Here is a 14,602-nt window from a genome sequence, read left to right on the forward strand (position 1 = left end):
ACCACCATATGATTATGAGAGATGCCGTAGTGGAGGGCTCCGGAAATTTCGACCACCTGGGGTTCTTTAACGTGCACCCAAATCTGAGCACACGGGTCTACAACATTTCCGCCTCCATCGGAAATGCAGCCGCCGCAGCCGGGATTTGAACCTGCGACCTGCGGGTCAGCAGCCGAGTACCTTAGCCACTAGACCACCGCGGTGGGGCAACATTTTGAATTCAAAGACCTAATCACTTGCTACGAGCACATTGTAAGGTGAAACGTGAAAATTCTATGTGGTAAGAGGACACCTAAGCCTCCTGCTGTTCATCGAAATTTCCTGAATATTGTTAAAGTGCAAAAGGAAACCCCCGAAACTTAGAGAACCTGCGAATTTCGACGGCCGTGTGTCGGCAAGTGATAATGATGTGTTGGACGTTAACATGGAGGAGAACAGCGATGTTCACAAAGCTACTGGCGTCCCCTCCGATCCTGAGTACTGTCCAGACATAGCAACTTGGTTCCATGCACTACAAGATCGAACAATGCTCCAATCCTGGAATGCTGAGCTTATACAAGAAAATTTCCTGTTTTTTTTTTTCGTATTTGCTCTTTGTGCTGCGCTGAAAGCTTCAAAGCGAAGTCAGCCAGAGGGTGGCGCTACAAAACCAAGAGGCTGATTACTTGGCTGCTCCTTAAAATATGGAACCCTGCTGCTGCTGATAGGTCCATGTCAAAGGTGAACATACTGCCTATGCGACATCATGACTTAAACAAATAAATTATTAAGGGAATGCCTAGCATATTGGGATTCAAAAAGCTTTCACTCAGCAGCATCGGTTGTTGTGCTGGAGGAAAGCCGGTCATGAGTTAGTCCACTTCACTGGTAGAACCTTTTGAAAGCTGTGTTTTTATTTTTTGAATGACATAAGTCAATTTTTTTTTTAAAAACATTGGCCTTAATAACCGTATTTGTTAATTTTTCAGTAGTCGAGCGTAATTTTTGGTGAAGCTTCACCGATTTCGTAGATTTCTCCATTCTTTTTTCTACTGAGCTTGCTGATTTTTCCTTGTGCTCTTGCATGGTGGGCATAAGTTTTTTCGCATCAGCCAGAAAGTGCTCCTCCACATGTCCCGGATCTTCAGGGCTGATGTTGCGGCCGAAATCCGAGAGAATAAGCTGCTATGACAGCCCGTGCATATCTTCTGGTGATCAGACAGCCCGTGCATATCTTCAGGTGATCAGACAGCCCGTGCATATCTTCAGGTGATCAAAATAACTGAGAAAATTTGATACAATGTGCAAGCTCATGAGTTTCAGCTGACTTCCCAAACCACGTTTGTTGTATGCACACGAGGGAACAAGCTTCCCTCTACAACTGAGGACAAAGGTGAAGTCTTTTGTTACCACCACTGCCTTGTCGATTTCGACAACACCTTTGTTTTAAATAACTTTGAAAAAAAGGAACTTCTTCCTGGATAAGCTCAACATTCCTGGATTGGAACTTTCCCTGGTCGTGTACTGTAGGCAACTGAGCTGCTACCTCTGGACATAACTTTAGATCGGAGTGGATGCCAGTAGCTTCGTCAACATCACTGTACTCCATGTTAATGTCAGGCACATTGAAACCAGTTACCGACGCATGGCCCTGGGAATTCGAGGTTTCCTGTAGTTTTGGGGGTTCCCTTCTACGCTTTAATGCCGCTGATTTGGACTAGTGTGCAAGAATTTTTTAAAAAATTCTAGAAATAGTACTGGGCTCAAGTGCCAATCTAACATGTGGAAATTGGACAACGTTTCCACCTACTTTGTGTTCGCAGCAAGAGATTAGGTCTTCAGATTCGAAATGTAGGTCTTGACTGTCACCTAGAAGGCTTCTCATGAAATAGTTGCTGCCCAAGCCTTGAGAACTGCACGGTTATTTGGAGTTTGAAGAAGTGCCGCTGATCGCAAGTGTTTTCCTCGGAGGCATAGCTATACTTCCGACAGCCCTGTGCACTACAGGTCGGCATGTTTGTTATCCTACTTCTAATTCACTCAAGCATGCTTGATCGTCGTGTCACGTGTGAAATACAAATTGCGAAGAGCTTTTTTAAATAAAAGTTATTTTAAATAATGGCTGCATGTCATCTATTACACTGCATTCTATTTCTTTTTAAAATTATTTTTCCATCACTTTGAAAGCCCTTCTCCGAACTCCTCGAATAATTTCAGCTACAGTCCAAGGAGTTTGTGTATGAAACGCAACTTCACATAAAAATTATACCTTTTATGTCAGCTGCACCAGATGTGAGGCTTGCAAGCTCACCCATTAAAGCACAGCAGGATTGCAGTGCGAATTCGCACAAGACTATGCACGTGGCCTGTCTGTTTTTCCTTAGCTGTTCAAAAAGGAACACAGCTATTTCTTCATAGGTTCTTATGAGCAATTTATACGATGCGTAATTAGAACAGGCTCGTTCACCTAGAATCGTCCATTACCTGAAGGCACATATATGGCCTATTTATTGCAGAGGGCAAGGCAGAATTTTTTGTCGGGGGACACCACTTTGACCTGAAGAGGGTGCCGGACAGACAAAAGAGTCAAGTGTCACTTTTTGCTCTGTAAGCAATAGGGGGAAATTGGGTGGTGGGGAGGAGGAGAAGAATGGTGCAGGCCCAATGTGCCACCCGCTGGCCACACCACTCTGTCATTCAGGCAAAGAAAGAATCATACAATTCTAAGGTACAGGCGCAGACCTTATTTATCACTAAGTAGTATTCATTCGGGCCTCATCTAGCTACTTTAGCTAAACGCTGTATTCGAAAAGTAATTTCCCGCTGTTTCGCATGCAGAGGTAGCAGACGACGCTCCTTCACCAATACCAAAGTGACAGCAGTGCCGCTGCTCCGTGAGATATAAGAAGAGACCGCTCCTCGTCGCTGCGACCGCGCACGCTTACCCCACAGACAGTATCTAAAAACGTCGATACTAACGCATGAGTAACCTTTAAAAATGTGCAGCGCCTCGTGACAAGTGCTAACAGCGCTTTTCAAATCTCAATTCGCTTTTCCACAGGGCACCAGTGTACTGCGGCGAAAGGGGCTTAAGCCGCAATCTCTGCACGGGTAAGAACCAAAGTCAAGAAATTTTCTAACCGCTACACCTCCTCCCCACCTTTCACCTTTTTTATTCTTTCAACAGGTGGTTAAGTGCCGCTTCGTTCCCTTGCGAAGCGAATTTGACCAGGTAAAGTAGTTACGGCCCACACTCGTTGGCCCAGCGATGGTACCGGATATCTATCACGAGTACCACGGCCGTACGACGCAACTTTAAAACAAAAAAATAGGTTTAATGTGCCACTGCTAAGGTAATTGACGTCGTCACTGGCAATGTCGGCATTCGCAGCTCGTAGAGCTAGTTCGCGCGCAGGAAAAGCAGCATACGTTTCCAGCTTTAGTTTTTAACAAACCATAACAGCATTTCCAGGCTAGAAAATTCATATTTGCAGCAAAGCATGTCTGGCTACAGCAATGCATTTTTGCCTTCAAGTTCCATCACACCACTGATAGGTATCCGCTGCAGTCAACACACTAATGGGCGCACAGCGTTGTTACTTTATCTCATCATATTACAAGTACATTTTCGGCACTCCAGTTGAAGTCTGCGTGCTTTTATGGATGGTGCAAACTGCATGTAGTCGACATGACCTTAATTCCTCGCCGAGACTAGTGCACCTAAGAAAATTTTGAGGCTGTCAGGGCATTTGGGCACAGTGTGGTGAAATTTCAGCAAATTTCATGGTTTGGTGCAGCTTGGCACAACAATAGAAAATTGTATCAAATTGGTGCAATTCGCACAGCTGTTGGACCCCTGTTACTGAATGACGGCAACGCTGGGTTGCGTGCTGTCTCCAAATAAATCAAGAGGCATTTCATAGCTATGTACGCAGAGTGCTTGGTGCGATCTCACCAATTATAATGCAGTGAAGTGACAGGCAACACGAAAATTCCTTTGCTCGCTGTAACAACGGTATTCCGTTACGTCAGCCTTCTGAACGACAGTGACTGGTCGGACGCAAAAGCATTGAGTTGCTACCCTCACTTCATGCAACAATTTGAAATGCCGCTATGGCACCTTTGCGGCCAAACTGAATTTTTCATAAAATCTAATGAGAAACGCGCATACATACCTGAAGAACAAGTGTATGGTTCTGTTTGCATAGCTGTTGACGATGGAATTATCTTTTCGTCCGTTTGGGATCCTTCATGGTGCATAAGTAGCTGCACTTGAACTGATTTCTCTGTACCATCGTTTGTTTCACACGCTGGCTCTGGTGATGTTTCGACAGCTTGTCCCAAATCACAAGCCAGACCTGGTGCTACTTTAAGAACTTCCTCTGCTACAAAGTCGTCCTGAAATAAATTTGCTTGTCTTTTATAAGTGGTTGTGCAAAATATTATTCCAAGAAAAAAAATGAAAGCACCTTACCTGATCTCTTTCGCTACTATGATTTGGTTTTGACGTGTATAGGATAGTTGTGCCTCCAGAAAACAACCATCCAAGATTCTGAAATAGCGCACAAAAAAACGAGTTACTGATGTATACACATAAATATAGGAACTTATTGTAACTTTTCAAAATGAATTCTTCTTAAATATCTCTTAAAAGATGAAATGAAACCAATTATACTCCTTTATATTTGCCTAATCTATTTCCAATGCCACAGCCAGCACTGTCAATGTCATTCCAAAAGTCAAACCAGTCATGAATTAGGTGAGTTGAAAAATGGTCGTGACGTCCAGCGTAAACAAAACACGGAGGGAATATGAAGATGACAACAAAAGCGCTGAATCGTTGAAAGCACTGACACAGTGCTTCTGTCATCGTTTTTTTCTCTTGTCCGTGTTTTTGCCATGAGTAAAGGAGAGCACAAGGCACGTGCCGAACGTGGAAGCGCGGCGACGGTGCACGAGGAGAGAAGAGTCACTGGAGAGCTCGCGCACCAGCGACGTAAATGCAAGAGATTGGTCAGAAAAAGGCTCCTGGCACGCGACGCGGGCCGTGAAGAAAAAATCCTGGAGGATGACCTGGCACTCTGTGTTGGGATGCCGAGATGCGAAGACGGCAAAACGAGCGTCGCTACAGCAACAGGAGCAGCATGACCGCCCGATTCTTAGGATGTCGGCGTGAAGGGGCCCAGGAAGTGGCCGTCGACCTTGAAGATGGTCCTGAGTGAGGCTGCCCAAACTTGCCGCATCCTGCCCAGACGTTCCCGGTGGTCTAGTGGCTAAGGTACTCGACTGCTAAACCGCAGGTCATCCCGGCTGCGGCGGCTGCATTTCCCATGGAGGCGGAAATGTTGTAGGCCTATGTGCTCAGATTTGGGTGCACGTTAAAGAACCCCAGGTGGTCGAAATTTCCGGAGCCCTCCACTACGGCGTCTCTCATAATCATATAGTGGTTTTGGTACGTTAAACACCACAAATCAATCAATCAATCAAGGCCTACCACACATGCACGTGGTGTCCTAACCTGTCTTCGTACATATCAAATGAAACGCCTTTTAGAGAGTAATAACTTGAACGCTGTCACTAGGCCCAGTGACGTCATCACTAGTGACTAGTGTGACTTCATCTCACTTAAGACTCACGCAAGCACTCTCTAATGTGGCTTCATGCATATAAAACAAAACGTCTTTGAGAGGGTAATAACTTGAACGATGTCACTAGGCTTAGTGACGTCATCACTAGTGACTCACGTCACTAGTGGTATTGGTATCAGAGTCACTCGGAGCTGGAGCATCACACGACGTGCATGAGCACGTCATGCGCGCGTAAACTACACTCGCATGAGATGTCCATGTCAGCCCGTGCGCGCAAGCGGTGTTATGCCGTCTCGATGTTCTTTCGTACTGTACTGCGAGTTTTTGGGGGATAGATCCCTATCTGCGTGCACGTTTTGAGAGGCTGGCTTGGATAACGTATCCTTACCCCAATACACAGTGTCACACCGCTGGAACTTCTGTAAGGGACGACGCACCAAAACCACGCCCAGCGTTGTGAATGCTGGCACCGACACGATGCGAGAACTGCGAGAACACCAACGCAAACAAAATGAAGGCACCTTGGTCTCGCATCTCTCTCGATATGAAATTAAATAAATAAGGCAAATAGATTTTGTCTGTGTGTTCTAGCATTTTTATCAACATTCATGCTTCTATTTAGGCGACTGCTTGCACAAATTGCACACGTTGTCTCCAATAGTTCTCGCAGTGTCACGTACTACTTTGACATATGCAGGACCATTCTATCACCTTCACCATGTTGGGGCGCACGCCCATGAGATGAAGGTCAAGCCGTGTTCAGTTTGGCATATCACCTCTTTATGACGCGCGTAGTACTGCAAATCTTGGTGAATGAGATTTTGAGCGCCCAGTGCATGCATTCCTTTTCACTTCTCAAAACTCTTAAATTTGTGTAACGACCCTTGATGTGTTCCCAGACAGAAGAAAAATTGAGCCTGTGTGGTTAGGCCAAGTTAATATGCCGCAAAAAAAAAAACCTTCTGGCGCTTTGTACGCTGGCTATTTGTGCATGTGTAGCCCTTCTCAGCTATGCCGCACAAAAAAAGACCCAGAAGAGTGGACGGTGGTGGAGGCTGAGCAGACCCAGAGTGGACGGTGGAAAGAGGCTGAGCAGACAACGCCACATGAATGGTATACATGTGTAGAGGCTAACCGACCTTCCTTTTGGCTAAAATGCCTTCTGGGCTTGACGGTTCTAAAAGTAACTCGTGAAATAAAGTGTAGTTTGCACCCCACAGTGTCCCGAAATCTATATTTTGACGGGTAACATAAATACCGGGCTCCAGCAGTACTTGATACCGAAATTTCAGGTTAAATAGTGTTTATGTAGGCATCGATTTTGAAAACAGGCATTTACAGGCACCTATATGAATTGAGGCTACAACGTTTAGAATAGGAGTATATAGGCACTATAAAAGCACTATAAAAGCTCTCCTTGCCCTCTAAGTTGTGCTCATGTGTCAAAATGACACGATAGGAATGCAAGAAACGAAACAGACATTTGCATATATTCCAGCCTCTAGTCATAATACTGTATATCCGTAATCAAACATAAGACGCATGGTCTGCCTGCTCCAAAACTTGCTAAAAAAAAATTTGTCTACCACTCCTTCGGCCCAACTGATATCTCATCTGGTTATCTATTAAAACAAATCTGTTGTAATAGAGGGCATTCCCCATACTTGAGATACATACTATTGCTATTTGCAAGTGACCATTTGCTGATGAGCCATTGAATGCTGTGCCTGACTCGTACCTTCCTTTCTACATTCTACACCACGCCGTTTCTTATAGGTTAGTGTGCTTGGAATAAGCGTGCCTGTTTAGTGTAGAACGCCTATCTGTTCACAGTAGTGCGGCCTGGCTGCCCGCATTTTCAAGGCATACTTCGAAACACGAGAAGCAACAAAAAAGCCGCCTACATCTTCCCATACGACGAGCTGGAGTAAATGCGTCGCAGAGAGGTCAGGGTATCGGTTGAATGTTGCGTAATTGAGTATTGTTTGGAAAATGCTTAATTGTCATTTCGCCTTTATTATTCCTATTTATTGAATGAAGGAGAACTGTTGCCCTCAATGAGTGGTGGGACGCTGATGTTGGGTTGTACCCCACTGCTGCTTGAAGGTACTGTTGCTTCCATCACATCTACTCGAGTCAAGAAAAGCGTCAAGTCAAACAAAAGTCGTATAAAGACGCCTTTGACTGCATCAAGTCGGTTGACCAAGTCATAAATATGACATTATTGCTCTCTCACAGACGTTTTGTTTGATATGCATGAAGACAGGTTTGGACAGCGCGTGCCTGTGTGACAGACGTGATGACGTCACACCAGTCACTAGTAATCACGTCGCTATGCCTAGTGAGAGCATTCGAGTCATTACTCTCTCAAAGACGTTTCGTTTGATATGCATGACGGCAGGTTACAGAGTGCTTGCGTGGGTGATAGGTGCGATGGCGTCACGCGAGTCACTAGTGATCACGTCACTAGGCCAAGTGACAGCGTTCGAATTATTACACTCTCGAAGACGTTCCGTTTGATATGCATGAAGACAGGTTACGACACTACGTGCGTGCGTGATAGGCGTGTTGACGTGACGTGAGTCACTAGTGATGACGTCACTAGGCCTAGTGACAGCGTCCAAGCTATTACCCTTTCAAAGACATTTTGTTTGATATGCATGAAGGCACATTAGAGAGCGCTTGTGTGAGTTTTAGGCGAGATGACGTCACTGGGCCTAGTGACAGCGTTCAAGTTATTACTCTCTCAAAGACGTTTTGTTTGATATATATGAAGTCAGGTTAGACACTGCGTGCGTGGCTGTCAGGCACGATGACGTCACCCGAGTCACTAGTGATCACGTCACTGGGCCGATTGACACCGTTCAAGTTATTACTCTCTCAAAGAGGTTTCGGCTGGTATACATGATGGCAGGTTAGACATTGCGTGCGTGGGTGATAGGCGTGATGACGTCACCTGAGTCCCTAGTGATCAAGTCAGTTGGCCGAGTCATAGGTAACACGTTATTGCTCTCTCAAAGACGTTTCATTTGGTATGCATGTCAGCAGGCGATTAAATTACGTGCGCGGGTGATATGGGTGATGACGTCCCCTGAGTCAATAGTGATCCGGTGGCTTGGCCGAGTTTTAGGTATCAAGCTCCTGCCCTTTCAGAGACGTTTCATTTGATACGCATGACGGAAGGTTAAGACAGTGCGAGCGTGGGTGATATTATGCGTGATGATGTCACCTAAGTCACTCGTGATGAGATCATTGGCCTGGTTAATAAGTATCAAGTTATTACTGTGTGGACGGCGTTTCCTTTGATATGCATGTTGAAGGTGTGAATAGAGCTTACACGGGTGATAGGCGTGATAAAGTCGCGCGAGTCACATTGAGTCACTAGTGACTCATTCATGGTTTTTCCCTGTTAAATTCCCTCCAAAGCTATTCACTCCACGCATTCCCAAAAATTCTGGGTCGTTTTGAAGTCACGATGTCATCAGGGTTAAATTAGCTGGCATCCGGATTAAATCCGGACGCCAGCTAATACGTAATGATAATATGTAATGATAGAGAAAATAGAGGAGGAGGAGTTGCAATCATAATAAAGGAAAATATTGAATTCGTAACCATGAATGGTATACCTAATCACGAGAGCGCTTGGTGCCAAGTAAAATTAGGAACCAATTTAGTCGTAATAGGAGCAATCTATAGATCCCCTAACGCATCGATTGAATACTTAGAGGCGATTCAGCACTATGTAGAACAACAGAAGACTCGAAACCAGCGGTTAATACTTGCCGGTGATTTTAACTTGCCTGGGGTTGATTGGAATTCACTTACCATAGAGTCAAGGGAACGAGCTGACTGTGAGGTGCTGCTTGACATTGCTTTCGCTAACGATTTAACGCAGTTGGTACAGGAAGGCAGTCGTAAAACGGGAACAGCGCAGTCTACATTGGATCTAGTATTTCTTGATGGACGGTTTGAAGATTATCAGGTAGCAGTAGAAAATGGCATATCGGACCATCAACTAGTATTTGTACAAATTAAAGCCGACGTTCCTGCATCAAATGTTAAAGAATGTATTGCGCATGTCCCCATTTTGATAAAGCTGATGACGAGCATTTGACTACTTATCGTTTCGTCTAGACAGTCTGAGCCCTGATGATGATGCCAATTCTTTGTGGACAAGATTCAAAACCATTATCTTTCACTGTGTAAATTAATTCGTACCATTAAGAAAAAAGAGAAAGAATAGACGTAATCCCTGGATAACGCGAGAGATAGTTCGTCTGAAGCGAAAAATAGGACGGCAAAGGAAAGTAAAAAATCGTGAAAAGATATCAAACTTATCTTCACAGTTGCGTACAACGCTGAGGCAAGAAAAACAGAAATATTACGAGGAAACACTTACAAACTTCATGGTGTCTTCCCCGCAAAAGTTTTGGCGTCATTTGTCACAAACCCCTCAAAGCCAATACAGCATTGTTGTTGACGACGTTGTTGACGTTCGAAAATTGCGTCTTACCATAATAAGTTCTTCCAGTCTGTCTTTTCAAATGATTCCGAATGTAGTGCTTCAACTACAGCAACATCATTCTCCCATATGTCTGACATGCCAGAAGTACGCATTAGCTATGAAGGAATACTATCGCTCCTACTAAACATTAAAGAACATAAATCTGTTGGTCCGGATGGAGTTCCAAATGCTTTCTTGCGTAGATACGCTGAATGGGTTGCCCGATACTTGGAAATAATTCTTAATGCCTCCTTGCAACAAAACGGGTCCCAGACGACTGGCTTGTAGCAAAAGTGGTCCCGGTACACAAAACCGGAGACAAGCAGAATATCGAAAATTATCGGCCAATCTCATTATCCTGCGTTTGCTGCAAACTCCTCGAACATGTCATATCCAAAGCTATATATCAGTACCTAGAAAATACAAGACTACTACATCCTAACCAACACGGCTTCCGACAAAAGCTATCAACCGTAACGCAGCTTCTTGAGACCATCCAAGACTTTTCAAAAGCAATAGATAACGAAAGACAGGTTGATGCAATATGCCTTGATTTCGCAAAAGCCTTCGATAGGGTTCCTCATAACGAATTAATTAGGAATTGAAGCAGATTGGCATAAATAACAATGTAGTAGAATGGGTCAGGTCATATCTGACATGTAGGACGCAGTATGCGGACATAAACGGCTACAAGTCTGATCGTTTACACGTAACATCTGGAGTCCCTCAAGGGTCCGTACACGGACCGGTGTTATTTCTCGTTTATATTAACGATATTTGTTCCGACATTATTCAAAATATTACTGTTAGACTGTTCACCGATGATTGTTTACTTTATTGAGAAATATGCAACCATAATGATAAAAAAATACTCAGCGATGCCTTGGCATCTATCGAGAAATGGTGCGAAACATAGAAAATGCAAATAAGAAAAAACGGTTGTTTTGGGAGTTACAAAGTAAAGCACGTCAAAAATTTCGAGTATCAACTAAGTTCCACTGCGTTAGCTACCGTTAACAGATGTAAATACTTAGGAGTAACAATATCTGAAGACCTGAACTGGACCCAACATATCAGTAATATTTGCTCTACTGCTGAAAAGAAGTTATGGTTCTTACGTCGCAAATTAAAACTGGCGCCAGCCCCCATAAAGTTAACAGCATACTTAACAATAGTAAGGCCTACACTGGAATACGCAAGCATGATATGGGACCCTTATCAAAAAGGATTAATTAAACACATCGAGCAGGTACAAAGAAGGGCAGCTAGATTTATTCTTTCAAAATATTCTCGTAAAGATTCTGTAACACAGATGCTGCAAGAATTAAATTTACAGCCCCTAGTGGACCGCCGTCGCATAGCCAGACTTAAATTCTTGTTTCTGCTTTCCCAAAATACATTTAACTTTGATGCAGAGCAGTACCTAATTCCCTGTCAAGTGCGGAGCCTACGAAGTGACCACCTCAGAAAATATCTAGTTTCTCAATGTCGTGTGAACACATATGCATACTCTTTTTTCCCTAGAACAATAAAAGACTGGAATGCTATAAGTGATTCTCCAACTGCAGAACATTTTGAAAACAATGTTACGAAATATTTTCTAGGTGAATCTGCATAAACGGTGATTGCTGTTTTTGGTGTGTGTGCCTGTCATCTTTTGATTATGAATCTATTTGCTGTAACTTGTCTCATGTACGTTGTAGGATGTAATATTGGGAAGTGTATTTTGTGATGTATGTGATGTAGCATGTAAGTCGTAGAACGTAGTATAGTGATGTATTCCTTTTGTATCGGCTATGCATTTCTTTTTTACGCATGACATGACGGTTGTTATGTCAGTTTTCTACCCCACCCCTGTAACGGCCCAACCGGCCAACAGTACCTGGAAATAAATAAAAAAATAATAAAACAAATAAAAATCGGCTGGCGGTTGGATTAATTTCAGTGGCACTTCGATTAAAATGAATGGCACCTGGATTAATTTGAGTGACGGCTGGATTAAATTGACTGGTGCCTAGATTAATTTAGCTGGTGCTTGGATTAAATTGAGCAGGAAAACCTGTAGTTATCAGCGCACCGCCAACACACATCCTCTAGTGACCAGCCGTGTGCTTAGCAGAAACCGCCGACCAACGCTCGACAGAGAAAAAAGTTGTGAGTGTCGGTTAACGTCTAGCAAAAATATATTTCTCAATATACACTGTGTTTTTCGTTTAGGTCAAACCATCATAAAGCCGATCTTAAGGAGCCCAACCGATGTGTGCAGCCGACAAAATGGGTACTATTTTACATCGCACTGGCTGCCACCAATCTCCATTGGGGCCAACAATAATAAAACAAACAGAGGAGCCAAGAATGTGTTAATACTACCTCAAACAGTAGCACAGGCAGAATATTTTTTCAGTGGAGGTTCAGCCGTACTCATGCGCGCCCGTGCATGCTTTTGTATTATTGCGCATGCACAATTTTAGATTATGGGGGGAGGGAGGCGTGAATGGGTTGTGATCACCCCTGGCTTCGCCACAGTGACACGAGGAAATGTGGACGAAACTGTGGCAACAGGCAGCGTTTTCTCCTGACAGCTGCTATTCGACATTTTCGCCTATCGGCCCTGTGCTATTTCTAGGGAGTAATGATAAAATTGCTCGTTCCACAGTTACGTGTTCTTACTTATAGCTATTAAGACATCTAAATATTGTCGCGGTTCAACGTAAGCAGTGCACCGAGACGCTGAGTCCAAGAACTGACGGCGTGTGTTTTTATGCAGGAGCCAAGAGCAGGCGAGCAAAAACAAAAGCACGTCATCTTCTTCAGTCCCCCTTTTCACGAGACTGTTGGCGCGCACATCGTCTTCGTTCTTTGTTTCGTGCGCGGCATTTGCCTCCCCTTAAAAGAGCATCGCCCCGATGCTATAGCTGAGACAGTAATTTGCGCAAGAAGTCACTTTGTAGAAGCGACGGTGCCTCGCAGAGTCACTCGCTGACGTATGGCTTAATGCGCACTACGTGCACAAGCTAAGGTCGGTGCTGGCGACGCCTTGAACAGTTCGGGCTATCCGGGACGACTTCATAGGTAACGTCACTTAGTCGTCGCAGCACTCGATAAGGTCCGAAGTACCTTCTGAGCAATTTTTCGGATAGTCCCCGTCTTCGTACAGGCGTCCACACCCATACCCTGTCCCCGGTTTCGTACGCTACAGGTGTATGACGTTGGTTATAGCGGCCTGCATCGTACTCTTGCTGTTTGTATATTCGCAGACGTGCGAGCTGCCTGGCTTCCTCTGCGCATTGAGTAAACGCGTCAGCACTTGTTTCGTTGTCATCGCAATCGTGTGGCAGCATCGCGTCTAACATCGTTCTTACTTCTCGTCCGTAAACAAGGCTGAATGGGGTCATCCGTGTGGTTTCTTGTTTCGCAGTATTGTATGCGAACGTTATGTAAGGGAGAATCTCGTCCCAGTTTTTGTGTTCGAAGTCCACATACATTGAAAGCATGTCTTCCAGAGTTTTGTTAAGTCGCTCGGTCAACCCGTTGGTTTGTGGATGGTAAGCTGTCGACTTGCGATGAATAGTACCACTGAGCACCAACACATGATCTAAAAGCGCGGCCGTGAATGCGATTCCGCGATCTGTTATAACGATCGATGGCGCACCGTGTCTCACACAATGTTCTCTATGAAGAACCGGGCTACCTCCTCTGCTGTGCCTCTCTGGATGGCTTTTGTCTTGGCGTAGCGAGTAAGGTAGTCGGTCGCCACTATAACCCAACGGTTGCCAACACTAGAGGTGGGAAGTGGGCCCGAAAGGTCCATTCCGATCTGGTCAAACGGCGTTGTCGGGATGTGGACAGGGTGTAGCAAACCGGCTCGTTTCGTTGGAGGTGACTTGCGCCGCTGGCAATCGAGGCAGGTCCGAACATGATGCTTTACGGTAGCGGTGAGTTTAGGCCAGTAATATCTCCCTCGAACTCTGCTCAGTGTGCGCGTGTAGCCTAAATGTCCAGATGTTACCTCGTTGTGGCACGCTTGCAACACCTCAGAACGAAGAGTGGTAGGGACGACAAGCAGGTAGGTGGACCCGTCTGACGAGAAGTTCATTTTGTAAAGGACATTGTTTCGCAGACAGAACGACGATAGTCCTCTTGTAAAGGCTTTGGGTGCATTCTGGCTTCGTCCTTCTAAATAATTAATCAAGCCAAGTAGCTCAGGATCGTCATGCTGGTGATCTGCGATGGTTGACGTGTCGAGGATTCCGAGGAACGCTGTCTCTTCATCAAAAGCAGCAGCTGACTCTATTGGTGATCGAGATAGGCAGTCGGCGTCCATGTGTCGTTTTCCCGACTTATACACCACCGTTATATCAAACTCCTGTAGTCTAAAGCTCCAGCGTGCCAATCGCCCGGAAGGATCTTTCAGACTTGTTAACCAACACAACGAATGGTGGCCACTGATAACCTTGAATGGGCGGCCGTACAGGTATGGGCGAAATTTCATAACTGCCCACACCACGGCGAGGCATTCCTTTTCAGTGGT

At 44.8% G+C, this 14,602-nt stretch overlaps 1 protein-coding gene across 4 annotated transcripts in view; it reads right to left on the minus strand.

Annotated features, from left to right (window-relative positions):
- Positions 1–14,602, minus strand: part of LOC119162311 (uncharacterized) — a 511,092-nt gene that overhangs the window by 469,717 nt on the left and 26,773 nt on the right. For all 4 annotated transcript variants that reach the window (XM_075887722.1, XM_075887724.1, XM_075887725.1 and 1 more), the window contains exons 2-3: positions 4,454–4,531; positions 4,155–4,377 (exon numbers count right to left, since the gene is read on the minus strand). In XM_075887722.1, coding sequence (XP_075743837.1) covers positions 4,155–4,377; positions 4,454–4,531 — 301 coding nt within the window. The remainder of the gene's footprint in view (positions 1–4,154; positions 4,378–4,453; positions 4,532–14,602) is intronic.

This window comes from Rhipicephalus microplus, chromosome 3 (assembly GCF_043290135.1).
Source record: "Rhipicephalus microplus isolate Deutch F79 chromosome 3, USDA_Rmic, whole genome shotgun sequence".
NCBI lineage: Eukaryota > Metazoa > Arthropoda > Arachnida > Ixodida > Ixodidae > Rhipicephalus > Rhipicephalus microplus.